General features: G+C 44.1%; 1 protein-coding gene across 1 annotated transcript in view; it reads right to left on the reverse strand.

Moving 5' to 3' along the window:
* Positions 1-2,614: 2,614 nt before the first annotated feature.
* The window catches only part of LOC144752403 (E3 ubiquitin-protein ligase TRIM39-like), a 206,925-nt gene continuing 185,878 nt past the window's right edge, over positions 2,615-23,661 (reverse strand). The window contains exon 6 of the mRNA XM_078640335.1: positions 2,615-3,144. Coding sequence (XP_078496461.1) covers positions 2,615-3,144 — 530 coding nt within the window. The remainder of the gene's footprint in view (positions 3,145-23,661) is intronic.

Consider the following 23,661-nt stretch of genomic DNA (forward strand, 5'->3'; position numbering starts at 1 on the left):
CAAGGCCAAACGTTAGGGGCGCCATGTATCGGGGATTCTGCTCATGCACAGAACTATGTGTAGGAAACCAGGCCCTCGGTATATTGTGGTGTACCAAAAACCCACCTCAGTGCCCAGAACCCTAATCTGACTAGCATCAGTGTCTCATTCGTTCTCCGTACTACAGCAAAGCTATCAATGATTAGACAACCCAGAACAAGCGATTTAGGAACCTCTCAGGAATAGTGGGAATCAAGAACACTCTTTTGTTTTTATTCTCATAAAAGTCCACAATATACAGACACTGTATAGTTTAAAATGTTTATTTCAACTACGTGCTCTAAGATGCAGTATCTTTGCTAACATAAGAAAAAAGATGCATAAAATCAATACAATCAGCATTGTTACAATTCCATAAAATACAAAAGGAGAAATCATATTATAATGATAGTGGAACAGGTCTATAGTGCCTTGTGTACCACCCTCCCCGTGCTAGGACCTATGTATTATAATAATAGAAGATCTCTAGGTAAAACAGGGAACCCCATACCTCCAAGATCAGGTGAAGTGAATCACATCCCAGATCAGCACAGCTCTTCGTTGATGGAAATGTTTTCTCCTAAGTGCTTGTCTAATGCATGCAATGCAATATTAAAAGCACCCGAGTTTCAGAAATGAGCAGCTGTGTGAGTGTTGTGTCTAGAGCGTGGGCCGATCAACCTGCATCAACAGCATACATTGTTATTTAACCTTGAACACTTTGTGTAGACTTGAGGTCACAGTGTGAGTCTAGAGATGTTAAAAACAGACCGTTCTCATGTGTAGGAAAGCAAGCAGTTTGTCTTTATAAAAACGGAGACATGTAGTGTCGTCTGCAAAAGCGGCAAAATGGCATTTGAGCAACTAACTCACTTATGCTAACATAGCAATGTGTGCAGGCAGAACTGTGTTTTCACTACAAAACGACATCCACTTAAAAAAAATGGGATGTCCCCCTCTCCCCACCCAGACCAGATTCCAAAGCATCCAGTGAATCCCAGTAAACGGAAACAAACAATAAAAAAGTGCCCAACTTGTGGTTTTGATGTACACCAATGGGGCATGAGGTCGACCCAACAGGCAGCGGTCCGATTATAAGGGAGGTATATATCTAGGAGTGGATGGGCCAGCATCACCCTTGTTGTTTATAGCTACTTGTTTAAGTACACGCTCTGCCCTTTCTAGGCGCTTTTGGACTGTGGAGGATGGGTCTTCTAGGTGTGATATTCTATCCTCTGTGCCATCCACTCGTACCCCTTGGCGGTCTAGGCTTTCCCCAAGTTGTCCAAACGGTTTGTCAGTGTCCAACCTTGCATCCTTGGCAGGAAGCCAGCTCTGAGTTCTTGCATAATGACTGCGGCATCAGTGGCTGGGGCCAAAGCTGCAGGTGGGCCAGCGATGTCATCAGCGTTCAAGTTTGCTGCTTTTAGGTGGGCCCGCTTAATCGAATTGGAGTTTACACTGTTTTGGATCGGTTCTGCATATCGTTGCTGAATATATTGCATAAAAAATTTGCCGCAAATTGCAGTGTAGTGCTCAGCCAGCGTCACTACCCATTTCCATTTAGGACAAGTCCCTCAACTCGAGCTGGCAGGGCAGGGGCAGGCAGAGGCACGATCAACACGGGGTTTAATTGGGCATGTGTTGCCAGGGGCTCATCGCGTATTGATAATGATGTGGTGGAGGGCTGCCCTTTGAGTAGGAGAATCAGCGGTATTTACAAGTGGTGCCCATTACCTCCATCACAGCAGACAGTCGGTAATGTGGGGGCATCTCGTGGAGGCCTGCAATTGCCTTGGTTGGCTCCCATGCCTCCAGGGTCTGTACCACGGTACCTGTGTGCCTCTGAAGCGGCATCAAGGCGAAATCATGGCAGAGGGGTCCGTGCAATGGCGGCTCCCTTTGCCGTCGCTCGGAGATCCCCAGGCTCGGTGGTGTGGGGCAGCCAACCACGGGATCATCCACCTCAACTCCAGCCCCGATGACAGGCGGCGCACTCTCGGCGCCCCCGCCAGTCCTCTATTGGGAAGCCAGCACAGAGGTGGCACCCGCTGTCCCAGTCGCCGCGGGGCCTTCGAGGTGGGCTGGGCTGCATTCGGCAGGTCTCGACGGTCCACCAGATCGTGGTCAGTTAGTCCCCGGTCAGTCAGGCCACTACGGGATATCAAGCATTTCTTGTAGCATGATATTAACAGCACCGCTGCTGCTTAACCGCATGCGTGCGGGCGGAATTCCGCTTGTACGCGGAGTTATGTGAAAGCGCATGTTACGTGACGAGCTGGGCTCATCATCAGCGTAGGAGGAGGCTACCTCATGACGAGCCCAGCTCGTCATCAGCGTGGAAGGGGTTAAGGGTTCCCTGCTACTGGAGCTTCACACGGATGCGCCCATCTTGGAAGCTGCCATAGCCACGTCCTACTAACATCCATACATGAACACATACACAAAACAAACCTTCTATTACAGTCATTGGAATTACTACGCCCTCCCAAGAGACTTATCCTCCAAGGGAGCATCTCCGCTTGTCCTAGTCACAGTATTATCACTGCAGAAGGGGGTGAGGGCAAGGATGAGGGGCTGAAGCTCTCTACAGCTCTCACACCAGCCTCAGCTGCGCTCCTTCCCTGAGACAAAAGAACGGGAAGATTCTCTCTGTAAAGGGGGCTCGCGGGAAAGTGTAGAGAAGCTCCATAGAATCAGCATTGTACAAGGACAGACACCCCCCCTCGTAGTCCAGATACACCCCCAGCTTCCGGGGCTTCTCACGTGGGGCCAAAGGGGAGATGTTAGCATAGTAGTGAGCATCACTCCCGTACACTGCCCAGACTCCTTCCTTAGGTGAACATGTGAAGTAGCTCTTCCTGCTCACAGATTCTGCTGCGACCCCCACCTGCCACGTTCCCTCCTTCTGCGGCAGCTGCACCTCCCAGTAATGTCTGCCGGATGTGAACCCTTTGGTCCCCAGTACACAGGGGTTGTAGTAGGCGAATCCGCACCAGTAGTAGATAGTGAATCTCTTGGGGGTGTCTGGCAGGGACTGTGCTGTGTCTGTCTGTCTCACACATCTCCCCCCCTCAGACAGGAGAAGCCGAGGATCAGCTGTGTCAGCATCTAGAGTCACCATCACTGCAAAGAAGAGATTCATAATTAGAGATTTAATGACACAAATAAGGGGTGTTATTACTGCTTTCTGTTTTACATATGATTAATATAAACCACATCTGGTAGGAGTGCCCTGTGCTTGAGAGCGCTCAGCACTAAACTGCTGAAGTCACTACTCGAAAGCACGCATTCATGTAGAGCACACACTACACCTAACAGCAATGCACAGGACATTCTACTAGACACTATACTTCACCATGCAGCATACTATACACACAATACAGAGAGCATAAAGCATACTACACCCCACTACTACACATGAACCAAATTACGCTACAAAACACTACCACACATAAAGCATGCTAAACTACACCACACTGCCACATATGAAACAAACTACACATTACACATGTTATACTACACCATGCTACCACAATTGGCGCATCCTACACTACACCACACTACCACACATTGTGCATGCTATACTACACCACACTACCACACATTAAGCATACTACACCACACAACACATGGACCAAGCTACAATACAACACACATGGCGCGTACTACACCTCATCATACTTCCACACATAATACACTACAGCCCACTACCACATATGGAGCATACTACACTACCCCACACACACCACATACTAACTACAACCCACTACCACACATGATATATACTACACCACACTACCACAAATGAAGTATACTACACTACACATGATGCATACTACACTACAATACACTACCGCACATTACATATTATACTACACCACACTACCACACATGAAGCATACCACACTACACCACACATGGCACATTCTACACAAATCACTACTACACATGAGGCCTTCTACACCACACATGAAGCACTGTACTAGTCAGGACACTGTATTAGATAGTACAGTGACAGACCTACTAGGAGGTATACTGTTCCAGTTAGTCCACTAGAATATATAGTACAGAGGAACACAGGTTCTTCAAGGCATACTGCACTAATCAGTATACTGCATTAGATGGTACATAGGAACAAAGCTAGTAGAAGGTATACAGTACTAGTCAGTACACACCATTATATGGTACAGAGTAACAGAACTACTCTAGTGTATACTGTACAACTCAGTACACTGTATAAGATGGTACAGAGTTATGTTATGTTATGTTATCCAGATTTGTATAGCGCGCGGCTGCCCCAGCCAAGGGGCGTCCCGGCGCTGCGAACTGACCAGAGTGCAAAATGAAGGTGCACAAAAGAACGGATTATTGGAAAAGATGAGTTTTGATGGCTTTCCTAAAGGCTAAAAGATCATGCATCCCCCGTATGATTACAGGCAGGCTGTTCCATAGCTTGGCAACAAGGAGGCTGAAAGAGCGTCCCCCAACTCTAGCAAGTCTGGTGCGTGGGATGGTCACTAGATGTTGTCCCTCTGAGCGGAGAGATCTGCTGGGTGTGTACTCAGACAGGAGGGGGCTCAGCAGTGGGGGGGAGGCGGTTTTAAGGATCTTGAAGGCTAAGCACAGAGCCTTAAACTGGATCCTTCTTCCCACCGGGAGCCAATGCAGTTTCCTTAAAGTTCCTGAAACAGAAGAGTGGCGAGGGAGGCCAACCAGAGCTCTGGCAGCCGCATTCTGGACTCTCTGCAGTCTGGTGATTTCGGCCAGGTTCGCTCCCAAAAGGAGAGAGCTGGCATAGTCCAGTCTTGAAAGGATCGTCGCCTGGACGATGAGCTGGCGGGTGCGGCAGTCAAAGAACTTCAGGATGGGCCTGATGTTGCGTAAAATGCCGAAGCATGTGGCGGCCACTTTCTTGGTGTGGATGGTGTATTTTAGAGCCGGGTCGATCCAGACGCCTAGATTTTTAACACAGTCTTTTGGCTTGGGGGGAGAGCCCAAAATATCAGGCCACCAGTTATCTCCCCAGGAAGCGGTGTTTTTTCCCAAGAGGAGAATCTCGGTTTTACCGGCATTTAGTTGGAGAAAGTTCGCCGTCATCCAGTTGGTGATGTCGATGAGTGTCTGTTTAAAATGACGGGCTTCCAGACCACTGTTGTTATTCAAAGCCACCACCAACTGGGTATCATCTGCATATGATACTAAAGCCATTCCATTCCTTCTGGCCACCTCCGCTAACGGGCGGACATAGACATTGAACAGGGTAGGGCTAAGGGACGAGCCCTGCGGCACTCCCTGTCCAATGCTATGCTCCTTCGAGATGTAAGGGGGGGTGGAGACTCTGAAAGACCTGTTAGACAGGAAGTCTCTAAACCACCCCAGGGCTGCCCCTGTTACTCCGATTTCCTCCAGTCTCATCAAGAGGACCTCATGTGACACCGTATCAAAGGCAGCACTGAGGTCCAATAGGACCAGTGCTGCAGTACCGCCGGCGTCAAGGATGGAACGGAGGTCCTCAGAAACACTGAGCAAGGCTGTCTCGGTGCTATGACCAGCTCTAAACCCGTGTTGGGAGTCGTCCAGAATGTTATTGGTCCGGAGGAAGTTGGACAAGATGTTATTGACGTGTGCCTCGGCCACTTTAGCGGGCCAAGGGAGCAGGGAGATCGGCCTAAAGTTTTCCGGGAGTGAGGGATCCAAGGTGGGTTTCTTCAAAATGGGGGATACCCATGCCTGCTTCCATTTGATAGGGACCCTGGCAGTGGAGAGTGACCGATTGATGAAATCACGAACGTGGTCTGTGATGAGTGCATGAGCGTCACAGAAGAGGTCAGGCTTTAAGGGATCTGCCGGAGACCCGGATTTAATCTTTCTACAAATTTTAGAGAAAGTATCACGGTCAAGTGTGGGAAAAGAGATGAGGGAATGCCTGGAAGGATCAAAGGTGACCGGTACCTGTGGGTCTTTGGGGAAGGTGTCGTAAATCTTCTTGATTTTATCTATGAAGAAATTAGCCATGTTGTTGCAGAGGTCAGGCGAGGTAGTGATGGCGTTGACAGTTTGTTTTGCCGTGAGGTCTTTCAGAATTTTAAAAACCGATTTTGAGGTGTTAGAGCTGTTGTTGATTTCACTGGCATAATATGCCGCTCTCACTCTGCAGACTTTACGGTGGTAAGATTTTTGGTGCAGGACATACTCCTGTTTAAGGCTGGCATCATAACTTTTCCTCCAGCGTCTCTCTGCCTTCTTACATTCCTTTTTCAAGGTGACAAGTTCTGAGTTGTACCAAGGGCTCGCCGTATGGGTGCGGGCCTTGGTCCATCTGGCAGGGATAAGAGTGTCGAGAGCCTGGGTAATCCAAAGGCAGAACTGGTCGTATCCTGCATCCAGGTCTTCACTCGGAGGTAGGGGATGTAATGCCAGAATGTCATGGAGTTCATCAAGATGGAGTTTTCTCCATGGCCGTTTCTGAACTGAAGAGGTAGATGCTACAACAGCACTTAAGTTGCAGGGGATGGTTAACATCACTAAGTAGTGGTCAGTCCAGGTCATGGGAATAGGTGTGCCTGAGGACCCGCCAGTGATGTTGGTGAAAATGGGGTCAAGGAGGTGTCCTGCTCTATGGGTAGGGCCACGGACAAGTTGCTCGAGTTCGAAAGCCGCAAGATCCGCTAAAAAAGTTGCCGCCTTCGACTCGGTATTCTTGTCAAGATGTAGATTAAGGTCGCCCATGATCGTGAAGTTGGCAGAATTAATAACATTGGTATTTAGATATTGTAGGAGGGAGTTAGTGAAGGGAACGTCAGCACCAGGAGGTCTGTAAACCAGAAGGCCAGTAGCACAGAACTGGGGGTTGACTTTGATCGAGAAGCGAGCACTTTCGCTACCCTTGATGTCCACTTTATCGAGTTGACATTGAAAGTGGGATTTGATTATGAGCGCTAGCCCGCCCCCTCTCGTGCCCCTGTTCACCGTATAGATAGAGTAGCCTGTAGGTGTTGCCAGGTTACAGACCGAGTCCATCTCATCAAGGAGCCATGTCTCAGTCACAAACAGGGCATCTAGAGCATAGTCCGTTAAAAGGTCATGTATTTCTGAAGAATGTTTGTACATGGATCTTACATTGAGATGACCTAGCCTGAAGGTGTGGACAGGGAGAGGTTTAGATTTGCGTTTGGAGGTAGAGCACAGTTGGGAGGGAGTAACAAGCGGGTGGTGTATATGAGCAGGATTGCGTCTTTTGCAAAAACAGGAGGAATGCTGAAGACTCAGCAGCTCGGATTTGGAGTAACACATCCTGCCAGTTTAATGAGTAACACAGCTACTCCAATATATAGTGCACTAGTCAGTACACTGCATTGAATGGTACAGATGACAGAGCTACAAGAAGATATACTTTACTAGTCAGTACACTGTACTAGATGGTACAGAGTGAACGAGCCTGTAGATGGTTTAATGTACTAGTCAGGACATTCCGTTAGATGGTGTATACTAAGAGCTACTACAATGAATACTGTACTAGTCAGTTACTGTATTAGATGGAACAGCGCTAGTAGAAGGTATACTATACTAGTCAGTACACACCATTAGATGGTACAGAGTAACAGAGCTACTCCAATTTATACTGTACAACTCAGTACACTGTATTGGATGGTACAGAGTAAGAGAGCTATTGGAAGGTATACTGTACTAGTCAGTACACTGCATTAGATGGTACGGAGTGATAGAGCTACTCCAATGTATACTGTACTAGTCAGTATACGGCATTAGATGGTACAGATGAACAGAGGTAGTAGAAGTGATAGAGATCGCAGGTCACCCAACCAATATTTTCACAAATTTCTGTTTCGGGCCCATATGTTTCAATTCACCATCCACATTGATCAGATGACCTTACAATCTACTACCAATAATTGTGAGTTCTTTCCTATTATTTCCTGGTGTACCCGACTTACCATCCACGGATACGGGTACCTATGACCACGATGGGTCAGGGAGCTAGCTGTAAAAAGAAAGGCAGGCAAAATACAAACCCAACATTTAAACTTTATTTTTCATGAAATGACCACGGACAAATGGAAGATTTGTAAATTTTATCTTAAAGTTCAATCTCTTAAAATATACACTCCACTACAAGGAGACAGTCTAAAATCAAATTAGCAAAGAGTACATAACTATATAAAAGAACTAGAAGGACAGTCATTGAGTTTTATAAAATGCTAGTGCGACAGGGAACACGCTAAGTGGGAAAGAAACTATTGAAAATACTGGAAGGAACATTTATAAATGGGCAAGCTATGGTAAAATTTTAGCTATAGGATATACCTCATAAACATAACTAGAGTATTTTGGAATCCTAAACAAAACTAAGATAAGGGCAAAGTGGACACGCTATAAATCAGAGCTACTTTAGTCAGTTTTTATGAGAGGAAATTAGGGACCATAACAGAAAATTGCAAACTGCAATGCAGAAAATGATTTCTAAAAGGTAGGGTAACATAGGAACACGCTATGAAATTAAATGCAAATAATATTCATGATATGCAATGGTTGCGAAAAGCATGGAAATTATCATATGCAAAGGTATGTCTTTATTGAAGCAAAGACAGAAAAATAGAAAGGTGCAATTTTTAAGGGTTCAGAGCGATATTTACCTAGACTGGTGTGAAAACCAACCCTGGCCACGGGTCAGTTAAGGACAGGAAAACCCTCAAGGAAGGATAACCCTCAATGGGACAGCAGGTGCAGAATGGACACCCCAGGACAGGACAGGAAAACCAGATTAGGATCAGGACAGGACCACCAGGATACGACCAGCACCCGCAGTTTGGAAGCAACGCCAGCGCTCCACCCTCTCTGCAGCTATCAGTCAGGACCCCGATTGGGTCAGCGAATTCCCCAGCAAAGTGCTCCGCCAGCACTTAAGGTTCAGTAAAACCTTCAGAGTCTATGGTCAGATTTCGAACAGAGAGCTCCGCAGCACCTCTGTATCAAGTCACCTATTGAGTGCGTTGGGTCAGTGACAGGTCAGCTATTCAGACAAGTCGGACAAATTCCCTAGGTGAACCTAGGCTAGTTATACTGTTCTGGGACAGTGTACCACCCCCCAGATGTTGCAAAATGTCAGAATCCCCAATTTCGATTGGTCCTAAGGTAGGATTTGGTTAACACACCAATCAGAACAGACTTTTCTAAGGCCCTATTTACATGTTTGGGTACCGCCTAGCAAGATTGGGGTTCCCATGAGAAGTCGCACACAATATAATGGAGAAGAATACAATGTAATAAATGTAGCATTTTTATTTCTCTGGCTGGGTGAAGGTGCATCTTCCCATGCATGACTTGGCAGGAACCTTCGGTTGGCTCGGTTTCAATGCCACCTCGCCTTGGCTGGTCCTGCGCAGTACTGCCCTCCAAGATGGACTCCCAAGCCCCCATCACCCCTCCGTGCCGAGGATACATGAAAAGTAAGCGAAAACAAATTAGCACATAAAATAAATGAAGACATTACATGTCACAATTTCGTACTTCATGTTTATCATCTTAAAAATATACTATGCAGTTTAAATATTAGTGCAATATATAATGACACAAGAGCAACAGCACGAGCTTCAACACGTTATTACAGTGAGCTGCCATCTTGTGGCTATTACGCATGCGCACCCTTTCCCTCCAAACTACATCTACGTAAAGTCACGTGAGTGTGACCAACGCATGCGCAGAAGCAGAAATGCAAGCAGCGGCCATTTTAGAACACTAAAGTTATTCGTATTAGTAAAACACATAAGCAAGCTTCTCTAAGATACATATATATCAAAAAATAAAAGACATTAGTAAAACGTACAAATTGTTATGAGGTTACAACAGATTCGAGGTTCATGAATCGAGCCTTTGATGATATTTACTATCATCACAAATAATGGAATCAGATGCCAACTTTCTTTCACACTTTGTACAATTCAATCTCTTCCAACATTCTATTCAGTTTCTCCTTTTCGTTTTTGGTAGGGTGAGAATGTTTCACCCTTTTGTATATCTGATTATTCATTTCTTCCAATTCAAGCTCATCCGCATTCCGTTTCACTCCTCTCCCATTCACTTGATACTTCTTTGTGTGTTTTCGGCATTTGCAACAGATGAATATGAGAAATAAGGTGAGCCCTATCACTCCAATTGGCATCAGTACCTTAAACAACAAGCTTTTACCTAAGCTAGCAAACCAATGACCTACATTGGAGAGACCATCAACCAGTCTCTTCCAGGCACTGTCAACCTCCAGTGGTTTAAGTTCCTTTTCCAAATTTGAAATGTTTTTCACATATCTTTTGAGCTGCACACTTTTGTCCGGAATATAGGTGCAACAATGTTGCGCCTTCAACATCCGGCAGACTCCGCCCTCTTTTGCTAATAAGGTGTCAAGAGCAAGTCTGTTCTGCAAAACCATTGATCTGATCGCAACCATTTCGGTATTGACCAACAGAAATCCATGAGCTGTGTCAGTAGACAACACATCCACTATTGTGGACAATTTACAAATTCTGTGAGTGTTCAGAACCACTCCCACTCCAGGTATCAGTGCACCAAAAATACTACCCATTATTTCGCCTACGCTTTCTCTTTTACTACGCACTAAGCCATTAGTATTTTCATTGCTTCCAGAAATTTCATTCACATGGTATATTTTCGGGAAGACAATGCCAAAATAGCAGCTTCCATACCAGTGATCCGGTAATTTGAAATAAGCCTTGTCTCCACATATATAATAAATTCCAGGAAACACAGGCTCTGACCCATTTTTGAATCCCCAACCTCCAATTACCTTGTAATTGTGCTCACATTGACTGGAACCAATGAAAATGTTATTATAATAACTAGTCTTCTCGCGGTGAAGACAGAGTTTCCCTTTCCTCTCGAAATCCAGCAACAAAGCAGGCCCTGCCCCGCCATTTGAGGTGCTTTCCATGTTCTCAGCCCACTTTGGAGTTTTCTGTCTTTTGTCATTTGCCTTTCTTTGGAAACTCTCCCTTCTTTTCTCTGCCATGTTTAAAAATATTTTCTCTTGTTCATGTAGTGAACAGGTCAAGTTGTCTCTGTGTGCTTCATTTAAGTCTATAGTACCTATAGTCAGAAAATATTCTCCCATATAACGTGTAACGTCACTTTTGGTATGTACAGGATTCGGATTTCCACGTATAGGAAGTTCAGAAAAGATCACGTCATTGTTAGAGTAATAGTATTGTAACGGTCCTCTTTTATAAAACAAGCTTGCTAAAATGCTACAGGAAATTCCATATGTCAAGGGCAGGTGATGGTATGTCACGCCTTCAGCTACAGAAGTAGGTAGCTTCATGCAGACATAGCAGTCTTCTATCTCCATAGTTTCTACATAGTGTACTAACAGATTTGCAAAAACGTTTAAATGAGTCTTGTTCTTAACTCCATGGTAGTGTAGTCCTTCCTCATCTGATGCTTCTAAGTCTCGTTTTGTTTGTCTTAGTGCTTTCTCACGTCTTTCTACACTTTGTGTTGTCAGCTCTTCAGTATCAATAGTTTGTGTAGGGTCGATATTAGTATTTTTGCTAACCATAAAAGGAATGAAAACTGTTAGTCCTATCCAAACTAATATAACTATAACTATACTACATATACATACTTTGCAGCATGTTTTGCAACAACTGCCACTAGGCCTTCCATTCACTCTTGAATCAGACATTTTGGCTCAGAAGAAGTCTTGCAACCCCTCTTTTGTAACTTTACACAGGTAGCTTACTCTGTGCAATTTCAGGTGAGCTCTTCTTCTTCAGTAGACAAATCAGCAACTCGATCTTCGTCGCTTTCGTCAGTGATATCAAGATCCTCAAAGTTTTCCAATATTAAGTAGGTCCACTCAGGATCCTGGTATTTTTCGTTCAGTCTTTTTATTCGGTCACTCCTTCTTTTGGAGCTATCTTCAGGCTGCTCTGCAATACGTGGACTTCTTCTTTTGTCTGCAAGTTTCTCTTGCACTGTTTTGATTCTTAGTCTCAGTCTCTTAATATATCTTGGCTCAATATGCTTCTTTTTCTTGAGCCTTTTAGCTGGCACTGTGATCTTGTTTTCTTCTAATGCTCTTTTATTTTCATTTGTTTGTGGCACTTCTGTTTCTTCCCTTCCTGTCTGACTAGTCCCAGGTCTTGTATCTATTTCTTCTGCCTGGTTACTAAGCTGGCCTGGTTCAGGTGAATTTTTGTTTTGGCTTTCAAATGTCTCTGTTTCTATTTCCTGAACACGTTCTTCTAGTTCTGTCTGATCCTGTTCAAGCACTTCGATCCCTTGATTTTCTTCTGCTCGAACTTCCACACTAGTTCTAGTCTGTCCCTTTTCGATTTCAGGAGTCAGTGGAGGAGTGTCAATCACTTGCTCTGTCCCTATCTGACCTTCCTCTTCGTCCTCAGACTTGATGTGAATCTCAATGATCTGAGGGTCTTCGCCTGTGCCTGACTCAACCTCTCTATTCCACTCTCTATCTTCGCAGATTCGCTCTCTTGTTCTGATTGGATCTTCGATGAGATCGATTAATGGTATCCAATCGTCTTGGCTGGTACTCGGCTGCTCGTCATCAGCTACTTCCGGACCAACATCTACAGGACCCTCAGGTGGACTGGTACTCGGCTGTGCGTCATCAGCTACTTCAGGACCGACGTCTGCAGACCCCTCAGCTGGACAACCTTCGGCTCCAGGCTCCTCGTCTGGTGTCACCTTCTGGGTATGGCTGGCATGGATCCACTTGGGAACGCCTGCACACTTCACCGCTGTGGTGGTCACCAGTATTACTTGGCGCTTTTGTCCCCACCTTGGTGCAAGGCAACTTGAACGAGTATGTTTCTTTATTTTAACCCAGTCACCTGGAAATAATTTGTGAACTGGTGTTGTCGGGTTGGCGACGGCGTCTGGCCCAATCTGGCGAGAGATAGAACGCACTTGGTCACCCAGTTGCTTGCAGTATTCAAGTACCAAATCATCAGAAATGTTTAACAGTTTGTATCCTGGTACCCATGCTTGTCTCATCACTCTTCCCATCAAGATCTCATGGGGGCTCAGGCCTGTTTTTCGGTCTGGAATGCTTCTGAGTCCCATCAGAACAAGAGGCAAGGCATTTACCCAGTTTATGCCAGTAGAGTCGCACATTTTTGCCAATCTGTTTTTTATTGTGCCATTTATTTGCTCCACAACTCCAGAAGCCTCTGGACGATGTGCACAGTGCAGCTTTTGTGTGAGCCCAAATGCTTTGCAGAGTTGAGCCAATATTTCATTCTGAAAATGGCTGCCTCTATCTGATTCAATAGTGACTGGAACCCCGAACCTAGGTACCAACTCCTTTAGCAGTAGTTTGGCTACAGTTATGGCATCATTCTGTGGGGTAGGGTAAGCTTCCACCCATTTTGAAAATAGGCAGACAATGACAAGGACATTTATTTTTCCTTCACAACGGGGCATGGTGATGAAATCAACCTGTATTCTCACAAAGGGACCTCCTGACTTCCCTATCTTCCCCAGTTCAACTACTGTTCTTTTGCCAGGGTTGAACTGTTGACATGTCAAGCACCTCTGGCAAAGGGACTCTGCTACCTTCCTGAATTTCTTGTTGTACCAAGTCTGTTGGAAAACCAGAACCATGGCATCCCTACCAATGTGAGATCCTTCATGAATCAATCTAGCCATAGGGGCGAGCAGGTGTCTGGGTAACACAGGCATACCATCTGGGCCCACTATGACACCATCCTCACGTCTCGGTCGACAACCTTGTTCCTTCCATTTCTCTTTCTCTTCCCATGGCGCAGCATGCTGCAATTCTTTCACTTCATCCCATGTAGGCACTTCTTCAAACATCATAAGTTGGCAGCTGTTTCCAGTCCCACCCCTTTTGATATTCATTGACATGCGATCCTTAGCACATTGTTTTGCCACCCGATCAGCAAAATCATTTCCCAAAGACACCTGGTCAATGCCCCTTTTATGAGCAACACATTTGACCACTGCCAATTCTTTTGGTAACTGGATTGCCTCTAGAAGGTCTTGAACAACTTTTCCATTTCGAATAGGGGTACCTGATGAAGTCAGGAATTCTCTCTGCAGCCATAATTGGCCAAAGTCATGCACCACCCCATAACAGTACTGGCTATCGGTATATACTGTTATTCTTTTGTCTTTTCCCAATTTGCAAGCTCTTATCAGAGCAATCAATTCGGCTACTTTATTCCAAATAAACAGGATGCTTCTTCAATTTTGTTTAATGTGACCACAGCGTAGGCAGCACTCAGGCCTACAAGTTCGTGCCTCATGCATGAACCATCTACAAACCATTCCTCATCATGTACAGGCAAAGGAGTTTCTTTAATGTCTGGGCGAGGTTTAGTACTAAACTCTGTCAGATCAATGCAGTCATGCTCGTTATCACCCTGATCTTCCATTATCATTGAGTCAGGGAGCAGAGTTGCTGGGTTCAAAATATTACATCGGGTGATGACTATATTTGCAGCACCCATGAGAATTCTCTCATATTTAGTCAGCCGACTAGGGGTGAGGTACTGAGTTTTCGTGCGGGTCAATAGAATCACAACTGCATGCGGAACATACACAGTTACAGGATGTCCCATGATAATGGACTCACTTTGTTCTAAACTTGTGCAAGTTGCAGCTACTGCTTTCAAACATCCAGGTAATCCAGCAGCCACTGGATCCAAAGTGGCAGAGAAATATGCCACGGGCCTTCTGTTCAAGCCATGTTCCTGAGTCAGGACTGACAAGGCACAATTATCACGAGTGTCACAGAAGAGGCCAAATTCCTTGGAATAGTCAGGCATCCCTAAAGCAGGGGCTGTACACAGGCAATTTCGCAATTGTGTGAAGGCTGTTAAGCTTTCATAATTCCATTCCACTGGGTCCTTTGCTCCTTTCTTTGTCATGTTTATCAAAGGCTTGGCCAGGACTGCAAATCCCACAATCCATTGCCTGCAGTAACCTACAACTCCGAGGAACATTCTGATTTCTTTCTGAGTACGGGGTAACTGCATATTCTGAATTATTCTGACTCTTTCTGATGTTACTTTTCTGATGCCCTTTTCTATCTGGTGCCCCAGATATTTCACTGATTTTGAACAGAATTGCAATTTCTCAGGGGCCACTTTATGTCCCTTTTCACTTAGGTGATTCAGTAGGGCAATGGTGTCAATTACACAATCCCTATGACTCTTTGATGCCACCAATAGGTCGTCAATGTACTGCACCAAAACAGACTTTCCAGGTAAGACTAAAGATTCAAGACATTTTTTCAAGATCTTATTAAAGATAGAGGGGCTTTCTGTGTACCCCTGAGGGACCCTGTTCCACACATACACGTGACTGTTGAAAGCAAATGAGAAAAGAAATTTGCTGTCTGGATGCAATGGGATTGAAAAGAATGCGTGACATAGGTCTATTACAGTGAACCATTCAGCATCCCAGGGAATCTGATACAGAATCACCGCTGGATTTGGGACAATAGGACAGCAAGGAACCACTATTTTATTTACCTTTCTCAGGTCCTGTACTACCCTGTACTTGCCACTAGGCTTTTTAATGCCCATAATGGGTGAGTTACACGGGCTACTCATTACTTCCTGTATGATGTTTGCTTCTAGCAATTTCTGTATTTCAATGGCAACACCTGCTCTCACTTCGGCACTCATTTTGTAAGGCTTAGTGTTGGGGTAAACTGCATTTTCTTTCATTGTTATTTGGATGGGGTCTACATTTTTCATCAATCCTACATCCTTTCCAGCAAAGTCCCACACTTCCTCCTTCACTGTCTGTTGAAGTTCTTCAGGTAAGTCCTGTATTGTCATTCGCTTTATTTCTGAGTCAGGTCTGATTAACATTAACTTGTAAATACCATCTTCATCTGGGGTCTGAATTTCGACGCCCTTTGGTGTGCAAAAGATAGTGCAGTTCATTTTGCACAGCAAATCACGTCCCAGTAAGTTCACTGGACTGGTATCACAAACGACAAATCTGTGCATTTCTTTAAAGTTTCCTATTGAGATCTCCATGGGCTCGGTAACAGGTGTACTAATCAGTTGATTAGATACACCCACTACTTGGATTGCTTCTCCCGAGAGGGGTAGGTTTGGAACGTCCGCTGTTCTCACAGTAGAACGTGTAGCACCAGTGTCCAACAGAAAGGTGACATCATTTCCATCAACCTTTCCTTCAATGTATGGCCCTGACTGGTCTACCGGCAAGGAGGCGCCAAGTACACACTCCTCGTCCTCCCCTCTCAGGCCCCGTTAGTACTGGTCATCACAGAAAAACGTGTCATTCAATAAATACTGCGAAGTTGCTGTATTTCTGTTTTCATCGCCTCCCCAGATCTCTATGTCGTCACCCTGCTGTGATTTCCCCTTAAAAATAGGTTTTGGTGCTCGGGGCACTTGAATCGTTTTTACCTGTTGCTGGGTCTTTCTTTGTTTTTCATTCTGCGTCTGTGGAATTAAATCAGGTGTTTGGGCATTATCACCTTGTAAATACGGACACTCGTCTCGCCAATGTCCAATTTCTCCGCACTGGTGGCAGGGAAATTTCTTTTTGGCTTCCTCTCTGCTCATTTTGGGTCGGGGCTTTCCTCCATTCCCACCCCCTGGACCTTGGTTCTGAGTATTTTTATTTAATTTACTCAGTTGCTTTTCTTGCTGTTATGCAAGCTTTACTTGTGCCCACATTACCTTTTCCTTCAGGGCCTTTTTCTTCTCTGCCATCTCGTCCTCGCAATACTTTGCGTATCGCAGGACCTCATCCATCTTTTTTGTATGCCAACAGATTTTATTATCTTTTATCCACTGACAAATTTCGGGTCTTAAACCGTTTACAAACCTGTAAATGAAGTGGGTCATGTCCTTCATCTCGATGTTATCTATACCACTGTATGTTTTGAACACCTGCAACAACCTTTCATAAAAAGAGTGCACTGTCTCGTCCCTTTCCTGCGTGGTTCTATCTATCTTGGTCCAATCAGTTTCCTTTGCTGGCACTTTTTGTTTTAAATGTTGAATTACTTGCTCATATTTTCTCATCACTTCTTTGGAGGGTTCTCCTGTTACTGAATCCCTCGGGTATTCCTCACTAGGCCAGGCTATGGCGATCTTGCACTCGATCCACAGATCTACCGGGACCACAATGTCAAAGAACCCATCCAGGTCCTTCCATAAGCATTTCTGTACTTTCACAAATCTCTCTACTTGCCTGTACCAATCCACAGGCTTTTCCCGTAATTTTGGGAAGTCATTAGTAAAGGATACAATATCCTGTCTGGACCATGGAACATGCACATATTTTCCACCTGGCACTTCGCGCATAGGGCATAGCTGTTCGGGCTTTTCAGCTTATCTTAGGGCAAATTCGGGAGTTACCTGCTTAGACCTGGCCTCATCTCTTTTCTTAGTCCATCTAGCCTTCCATCTGTCTACATCTCCCCATTTCTGCAACACTGACAATAGTTCTTTGACCTGTGCCTTTTTCCCTGACACATTTAAGTTTTCCAAATCTTTGTCTGAGAAATCTGCTCTGTATGGTTTCTGCAAAGGCTTCGATTTTGAGATATCTATTCCCATACTAGCAGCTGTGTCTGTCAATTTTTCATGAAATACTCGGACATTTCTGGTAAGATTTTTACAAATGAACAGTAACTCTTCTTCAGAGTAAGTATTCAGTCTGTCCAATCCTATATTTCCAGCCAATAGTTCTTCTATTTCTATTCTCAGTTTGCAGATATCTAAAGGTTTTGACTGAGGAACCTGTTTCTCTAATTCTTGACTCCATCTTTCGATTTCTTCAGGAGTCACCAACGTGACATTCCTGGTACCTGAAGTCGTTTACATCTGAATTTCCTTAGTGTTGAAAGGATTATGTCTTTTCTGCATTCTTTTCCCTGTGCTCCTAATGGGCAAATCCAGTAGAGAGACCTCAGACTCACATTCACTTGTCTGGTCGTCTACAATTAAGGGCTCTGGTCTGGGTTGTGCTATGACAGGGGTAATTACTGGAGTTTTCGGACTCCCTTGACGATCCCCGTACAACGGAACCACTGGTCCGATAGTTACTGGGATGGTCAAGACTTCAGGACTTGTATTTAACTGGGAGATTTTCTGAATTATCTCAGCTCTCTGTTTTGTTAAAGCCTCTCGCTCCTTTTCTTCCAATAATCTGCTCAAAGATTTATCGTGCAACACCTGCGGGGTTAGAGTGGGAGCACAACTTGGGGCAGTGGGATGTGTTTCGCTCGGTCCTTCACCATAATTTGGTCTGGGGAACAAACTTCCGGTGCCTAGGGATCTGGGTCCTTCCTCGCACTGAGGTGGTAAGAACGACATTCCTGAACTAGAAGGTCTAGCCTCACCTCCATAGAGAGGCAGAGAACAAAAATCTCTCTCGCGTGAATATCCTGCCTCCCCACTAACTGGCATTCTGGGGTAAATGTCTCTTGTATCTACTGGTCCTAGACTCTCGGTATAGGGAGGTATGGGGTAACCCCCTCCCATACTCGCAGACCTGGCCTCCTCCTGGGGAGGAAGTCTTCGGGAAATATCTCCTGCACTGGAAGGTCGGTGTCCTTCATTATAAGGAGGCGGACTTCTCATACACATGTCATCTAATAATTCATCATCCGACTCTCCCAGGGGCACCCAGTGTTTACATTTTTCTGCTCTCTTCTTCCCTCCCGGAGGACCATCCGCTGGCATCATTGGAAACAGTCCCTCTACAATCATACTCTGCCTCCACTGTTTCATTTTCTTAGCTCGAGTTTCCTGCTTCAACTTCGGATAAAATTTAGTCAACCCTTTATCCAATCGGGGCTTGTCTCTTTCAAAAGCCTCAATTTTCCATTCCTCTAATGCTTCATACTGCGTCAATCTAGGTCTGGGATGTAAATCATTCATTTGGGTTCTCAAATTAAATAGAATTCTGCTGTTAAAAGTCCCTTCTAACGGAAAGGCCAATATTCCGTCATCTTTCGTGTATTCCACCCAATTTTCCAACCATACACATGTATTGTACCCTTTATCGAACATCATGAAAGATGCGGGAGTATTTGGTGGCGGAATGACAACACCTTCTCTAGTTTTAATCGGCTTGTCTTTTTTGAAATAATTCTTTACTATATTTACAAGGGACAGTTTTCTTTTGTTTCCGTACATAATGTCATTTTTTATGCCTTTAAACTGATCTCTCTCAAATCCCAAATCTCTCGGATCGGGTCTAGTATGCGGTCTGTACGAGTGCCACATACGATTCCTACGAGTGACTTTGTTTACAAAATTACTTTCAATCAGAACGCTTTTCTTATTTTCGTGCAACCAATGAAATGCACGGATTCAAATAATCTCGACCAATGGGTGCGCGGCCTTTTCGCGAGACAGTTCTCACGCTCCGGCACTCGCCCCTCCTTTACAATTCCAGCTCCGCTACCAGCCCGCTGCGTCTACCAATCCCAGCGCGGCACCGAGTGACGTCAGAACTGCTTCGCGTCTGACTCCCTCCTTCACAAGGTAACGGAAACTTTCTTTCTATCTAAAGTGCTTAGTGCTTGGTTATTTTACAACAAATACACATTCGCCACTGTGCTCAAGTGTCTAGACAGGAAAGAATTTTCACTGCAAGTAAACTACGTCCATTTACTTTTCACTCACTGCAGATAGACCTCTTCTGCCTATCCTTCACACTAGCATTGGAGAACCTGCTACTTCCCTAGACTCATCCACTTCTCAGGGATATATCCAAGTCTAAAGTTTCACCAGCGAACCCCTTTGCCTTCAGCCAAGCTCCGATGAACCCGCTACTCTTCCTATGTGACCCTGACTAGGTTACGCCACAATAGGAATTTTGCCAATGAACCTCGTTGCTAACAATTATTCAATCATACATTCAGAAAAAACCCTAGTTAGTGCTTCCAGTTCTGCCTAACCTGCACCAACTTTCCTTAGAGCAAGTGACCTCAACACGAATGGATTCTATTCACCACTCGCTATTCAATTCCCCGGGGATTCTTAACAACGTTTAACAAATAACTAACAAGTGTGTTAATACATATATCAGTACAATAATAAGAAAAACAATTTAAAACATTTCATAACTTTTTAAGAAAAAACATTTCACGCGAGTGATCAGTTCGCCTGATTTGCTTCACTTTTCATAGCAGCATAAACATGAATAATCAAAACCTTTTAGCAGCATCCAACTTATCTAGCTTAACTAGTCCTACCTAACCTTTAACTAGTCCCTCACCATTACCTCTGCTACCAGAAAATTACTGATAGAGATCGCAGGTCACCCAACCAATATTTTCACAAATTTCTGTTTCGGGCCCATATGTTTCAATTCACCATCCACATTGATCAGATGACCTTACAATCTACTACCAATAATTGTGAGTTCTTTCCTATTATTTCCTGGTGTACCCGACTTACCATCCACGGATACGGGTACCTATGACCACGATGGGTCAGGGAGCTAGCTGTAAAAAGAAAGGCAGGAAAAATACAAACCCAACATTTAAACTTTATTTTTCATGAAATGACCACGGACAACTGGAAGTTTTGAAAATGTTATCTTAAAGTTCAATCTCTTAAAATATACACTCCACTACAAGGAGACAGTCTAAAATCAAATTAGCAAAGAGTACATAACTATATAAAAGAACTAGAAGGACAGTCATTGAGTTTTATAAAATGCTAGTGCGACAGGGAACACGCTAAGTGGGAAAGAAACTATTGAAAATACTGGAAGGAACATTTATAAATGGGCAAGGTATGGTAAAATTTTAGCTATAGGATATACCTCATAAACATAACTAGAGTATTTTGGAATCCTAAACAAAACTAAGATAAGGGCAAAGTGGACACGCTATAAATCAGAGCTACTTTAGTCAGTTTTTATGAGAGAAAATTAGGGACCATAACAGAAAATTGCAAACTGCAATGCAGAAAATGATTTCTAAAAGGTAGGGTAACATAGGAACACGCTATGAAATTAAATGCAAATAATATTCATGATATGCAATGGTTGCGAAAAGCATGGAAATTATCATATGCAAAGGTATGTCTTTATTGAAGCAAAGACAGAAAAATAGAAAGGTGCAATTTTTAAGGGTTCAGAGCGATATTTACCTAGACTGGTGTGAAAACCAACCCTGGCCACGGGTCAGTTAAGGACAGGAAAACCCTCAAGGAAGGATAACCCTCAATGGGACAGCAGGTGCAGAATGGACACCCCAGGACAGGACAGGAAAACCAGATTAGGATCAGGACAGGACCACCAGGATACGACCAGCACCCGCAGTTTGGAAGCAACGCCAGCGCTCCACCCTCTCTGCAGCTATCAGTCAGGACCCCGATTGGGTCAGCGAATTCCCCAGCAAAGTGCTCCGCCAGCACTTAAGGTTCAGTAAAACCTTCAGAGTCTATGGTCAGATTTCGAACAGAGAGCTCCGCAGCACCTCTGTATCAAGTCACCTATTGAGTGCGTTGGGTCAGTGACAGGTCAGCTATTCAGACAAGTCAGACAAATTCCCTAGGTGAACCTAGGCTAGTTATACTGTTCTGGGACAGTGTACCACCCCCCAGATGTTGCCAAATGTCAGAATCCCCAATTTCGATTGGTCCTAAGGTAGGATTTGGTTAACACACCAATCAGAACAGACTTTTCTAAGGCCCTATTTACATGTTTGGGTACCGCCTAGCAAGATTGGGGTTCCCATAAGAAGTTGCATACAATACAATGGAGAAGAATACAATGTAATAAATGTAGCATTTTTATTTCTCTGGCTGGGTGAAGGTGCATCTTCCCATGCATGACTTGGCAGGAACCTTCGGTTGGCTCGGTTTCAATGCCACCTCGCCTTGGGCTGGTCCTGCGCAGTACTGCCCTCCAAGATGGACTCCCAAGCCCCCATCACCCCTCCGTGCCGAGGATACATGAAAAGTAAGTGAAAACAAATTAGCACATAAAAATAAATGAAGACATTACATGTCAAAATTTCGTACTTCATGTTTATCATCTTAAAAATATACTATGCAGTTTAAATATTAGTGCAATATATAATGACACAAGAGCAACAGCACGAGCTTCAACACGTTATTACAGTGAGCTGCCATCTTGTGGCTATTACGCATGCGCACCCTTTCCCTCCAAACTACATCTACGTAAAGTCACGTGAGTGTGACCAACGCATGCGCAGAAGCAGAAATGCAAGCAGTGGCCATTTTAGAACACTAAAGTTATTCGTATTAGTAAAACACATAAGCAAGCTTCTCTAAGATACATATATATCAAAAAATAAAAGACATTAGTAAAACGTACAAATTGTTATGAGGTTACAACAGATTCGAGGTTCATGAATCGAGCAAGTCGCGATGCGAAATCTTGCTCTATCAGAAGGTATACTGTATAGTCAGTACAGTGTAAGATAGCTATTCCAAGGTATACTGAACTAGTCAATCAATCAATCAATTAAAACAAGCTTTATTCGATTTTAAGTAATAAAATCATAAAAGCGTGCATACAGGAGAAAAAATTCATCATCTAATATCACAATAAAAATGCATTTATATACAACAATCCACCAGGTTATACTGGTAAATTCATGGTGTACTTATAAACTTATAATGCTTCCTTTGGAAAGATTTTCCAATACACTCTTCCCAGAATTCACTAATTGTTTGCTTTCCTAGTCCTTAGTACGTTCTTTAGGAATCCCACCATGGAACCAAAACAATAAAAACTATCCAACATCTGCAAATAAATAAAAGCAGGGCGACATTGCCTCCAACCTCCCTGTTTTAATAGTGGCTTTAACCATCTTAGCCTTTCGATAGAATAGAACTTACAAAATAAAACCACATGTATTGTGCTTTGTTGTGATACATTGCCACAAGGGCATCAGCATATTTCCCTCGAACCGTCGTTAATGATTGGGTACGAAATTAGGTGGTGGAAGGTCCCAAATCTAAATGTGGTCAGGAGATATCTGTCGTATCTGCTCAGGACATGTTGCCAATATGGTTGAATATTACACATGGTTGTGATCAATTGATGGTAAATCACCGTAGGTTTATTCAGTTCGAGAGCTAGCCTATTGTCTTCTAAATGAGTCATAATGGCTCCTTTAAACTCTTTGCGTTTAATGGCGTTCAAGCGATCAGGCAGGGTAAAATATTCAGGATGGCCAATGTCCTGCATAAAGTTCTCAACATATTTCAGCCATAAAAGTTTACGGTCCTTATCTAATTTCAATGCATCCCTCATTATATCCCTATGGTGGCACTCTCTGTGGTCCAAATTCTGTGCCATAAAAGAACTGGCTGGGCCTTGATCAGGTCAGAAATATATGTGGCTCCCAGCTCAGAGTGACAATTAAAAACTGGTGCACTATTTGGAACACTTAAGAGGGACTTCAAAAAGGCGTTTCCGTACGTTGGATTAACGTACAGTCTTGGAATCCCCAGATTCCTGCCCCGTAAAGAGCTATACTCACGCATTTTGCATGATATATCTTTAGCTCTAAAGGCCTTTTCCCTAACCTTTTAGAAAATATTTAAAAGAGCTGCTATGGACTTCATATAAAGTAAAGACCTA

This window comes from Lissotriton helveticus, chromosome 5_1 (assembly GCF_964261635.1).
Source record: "Lissotriton helveticus chromosome 5_1, aLisHel1.1, whole genome shotgun sequence".
Classification (NCBI taxonomy): domain Eukaryota; kingdom Metazoa; phylum Chordata; class Amphibia; order Caudata; family Salamandridae; genus Lissotriton; species Lissotriton helveticus.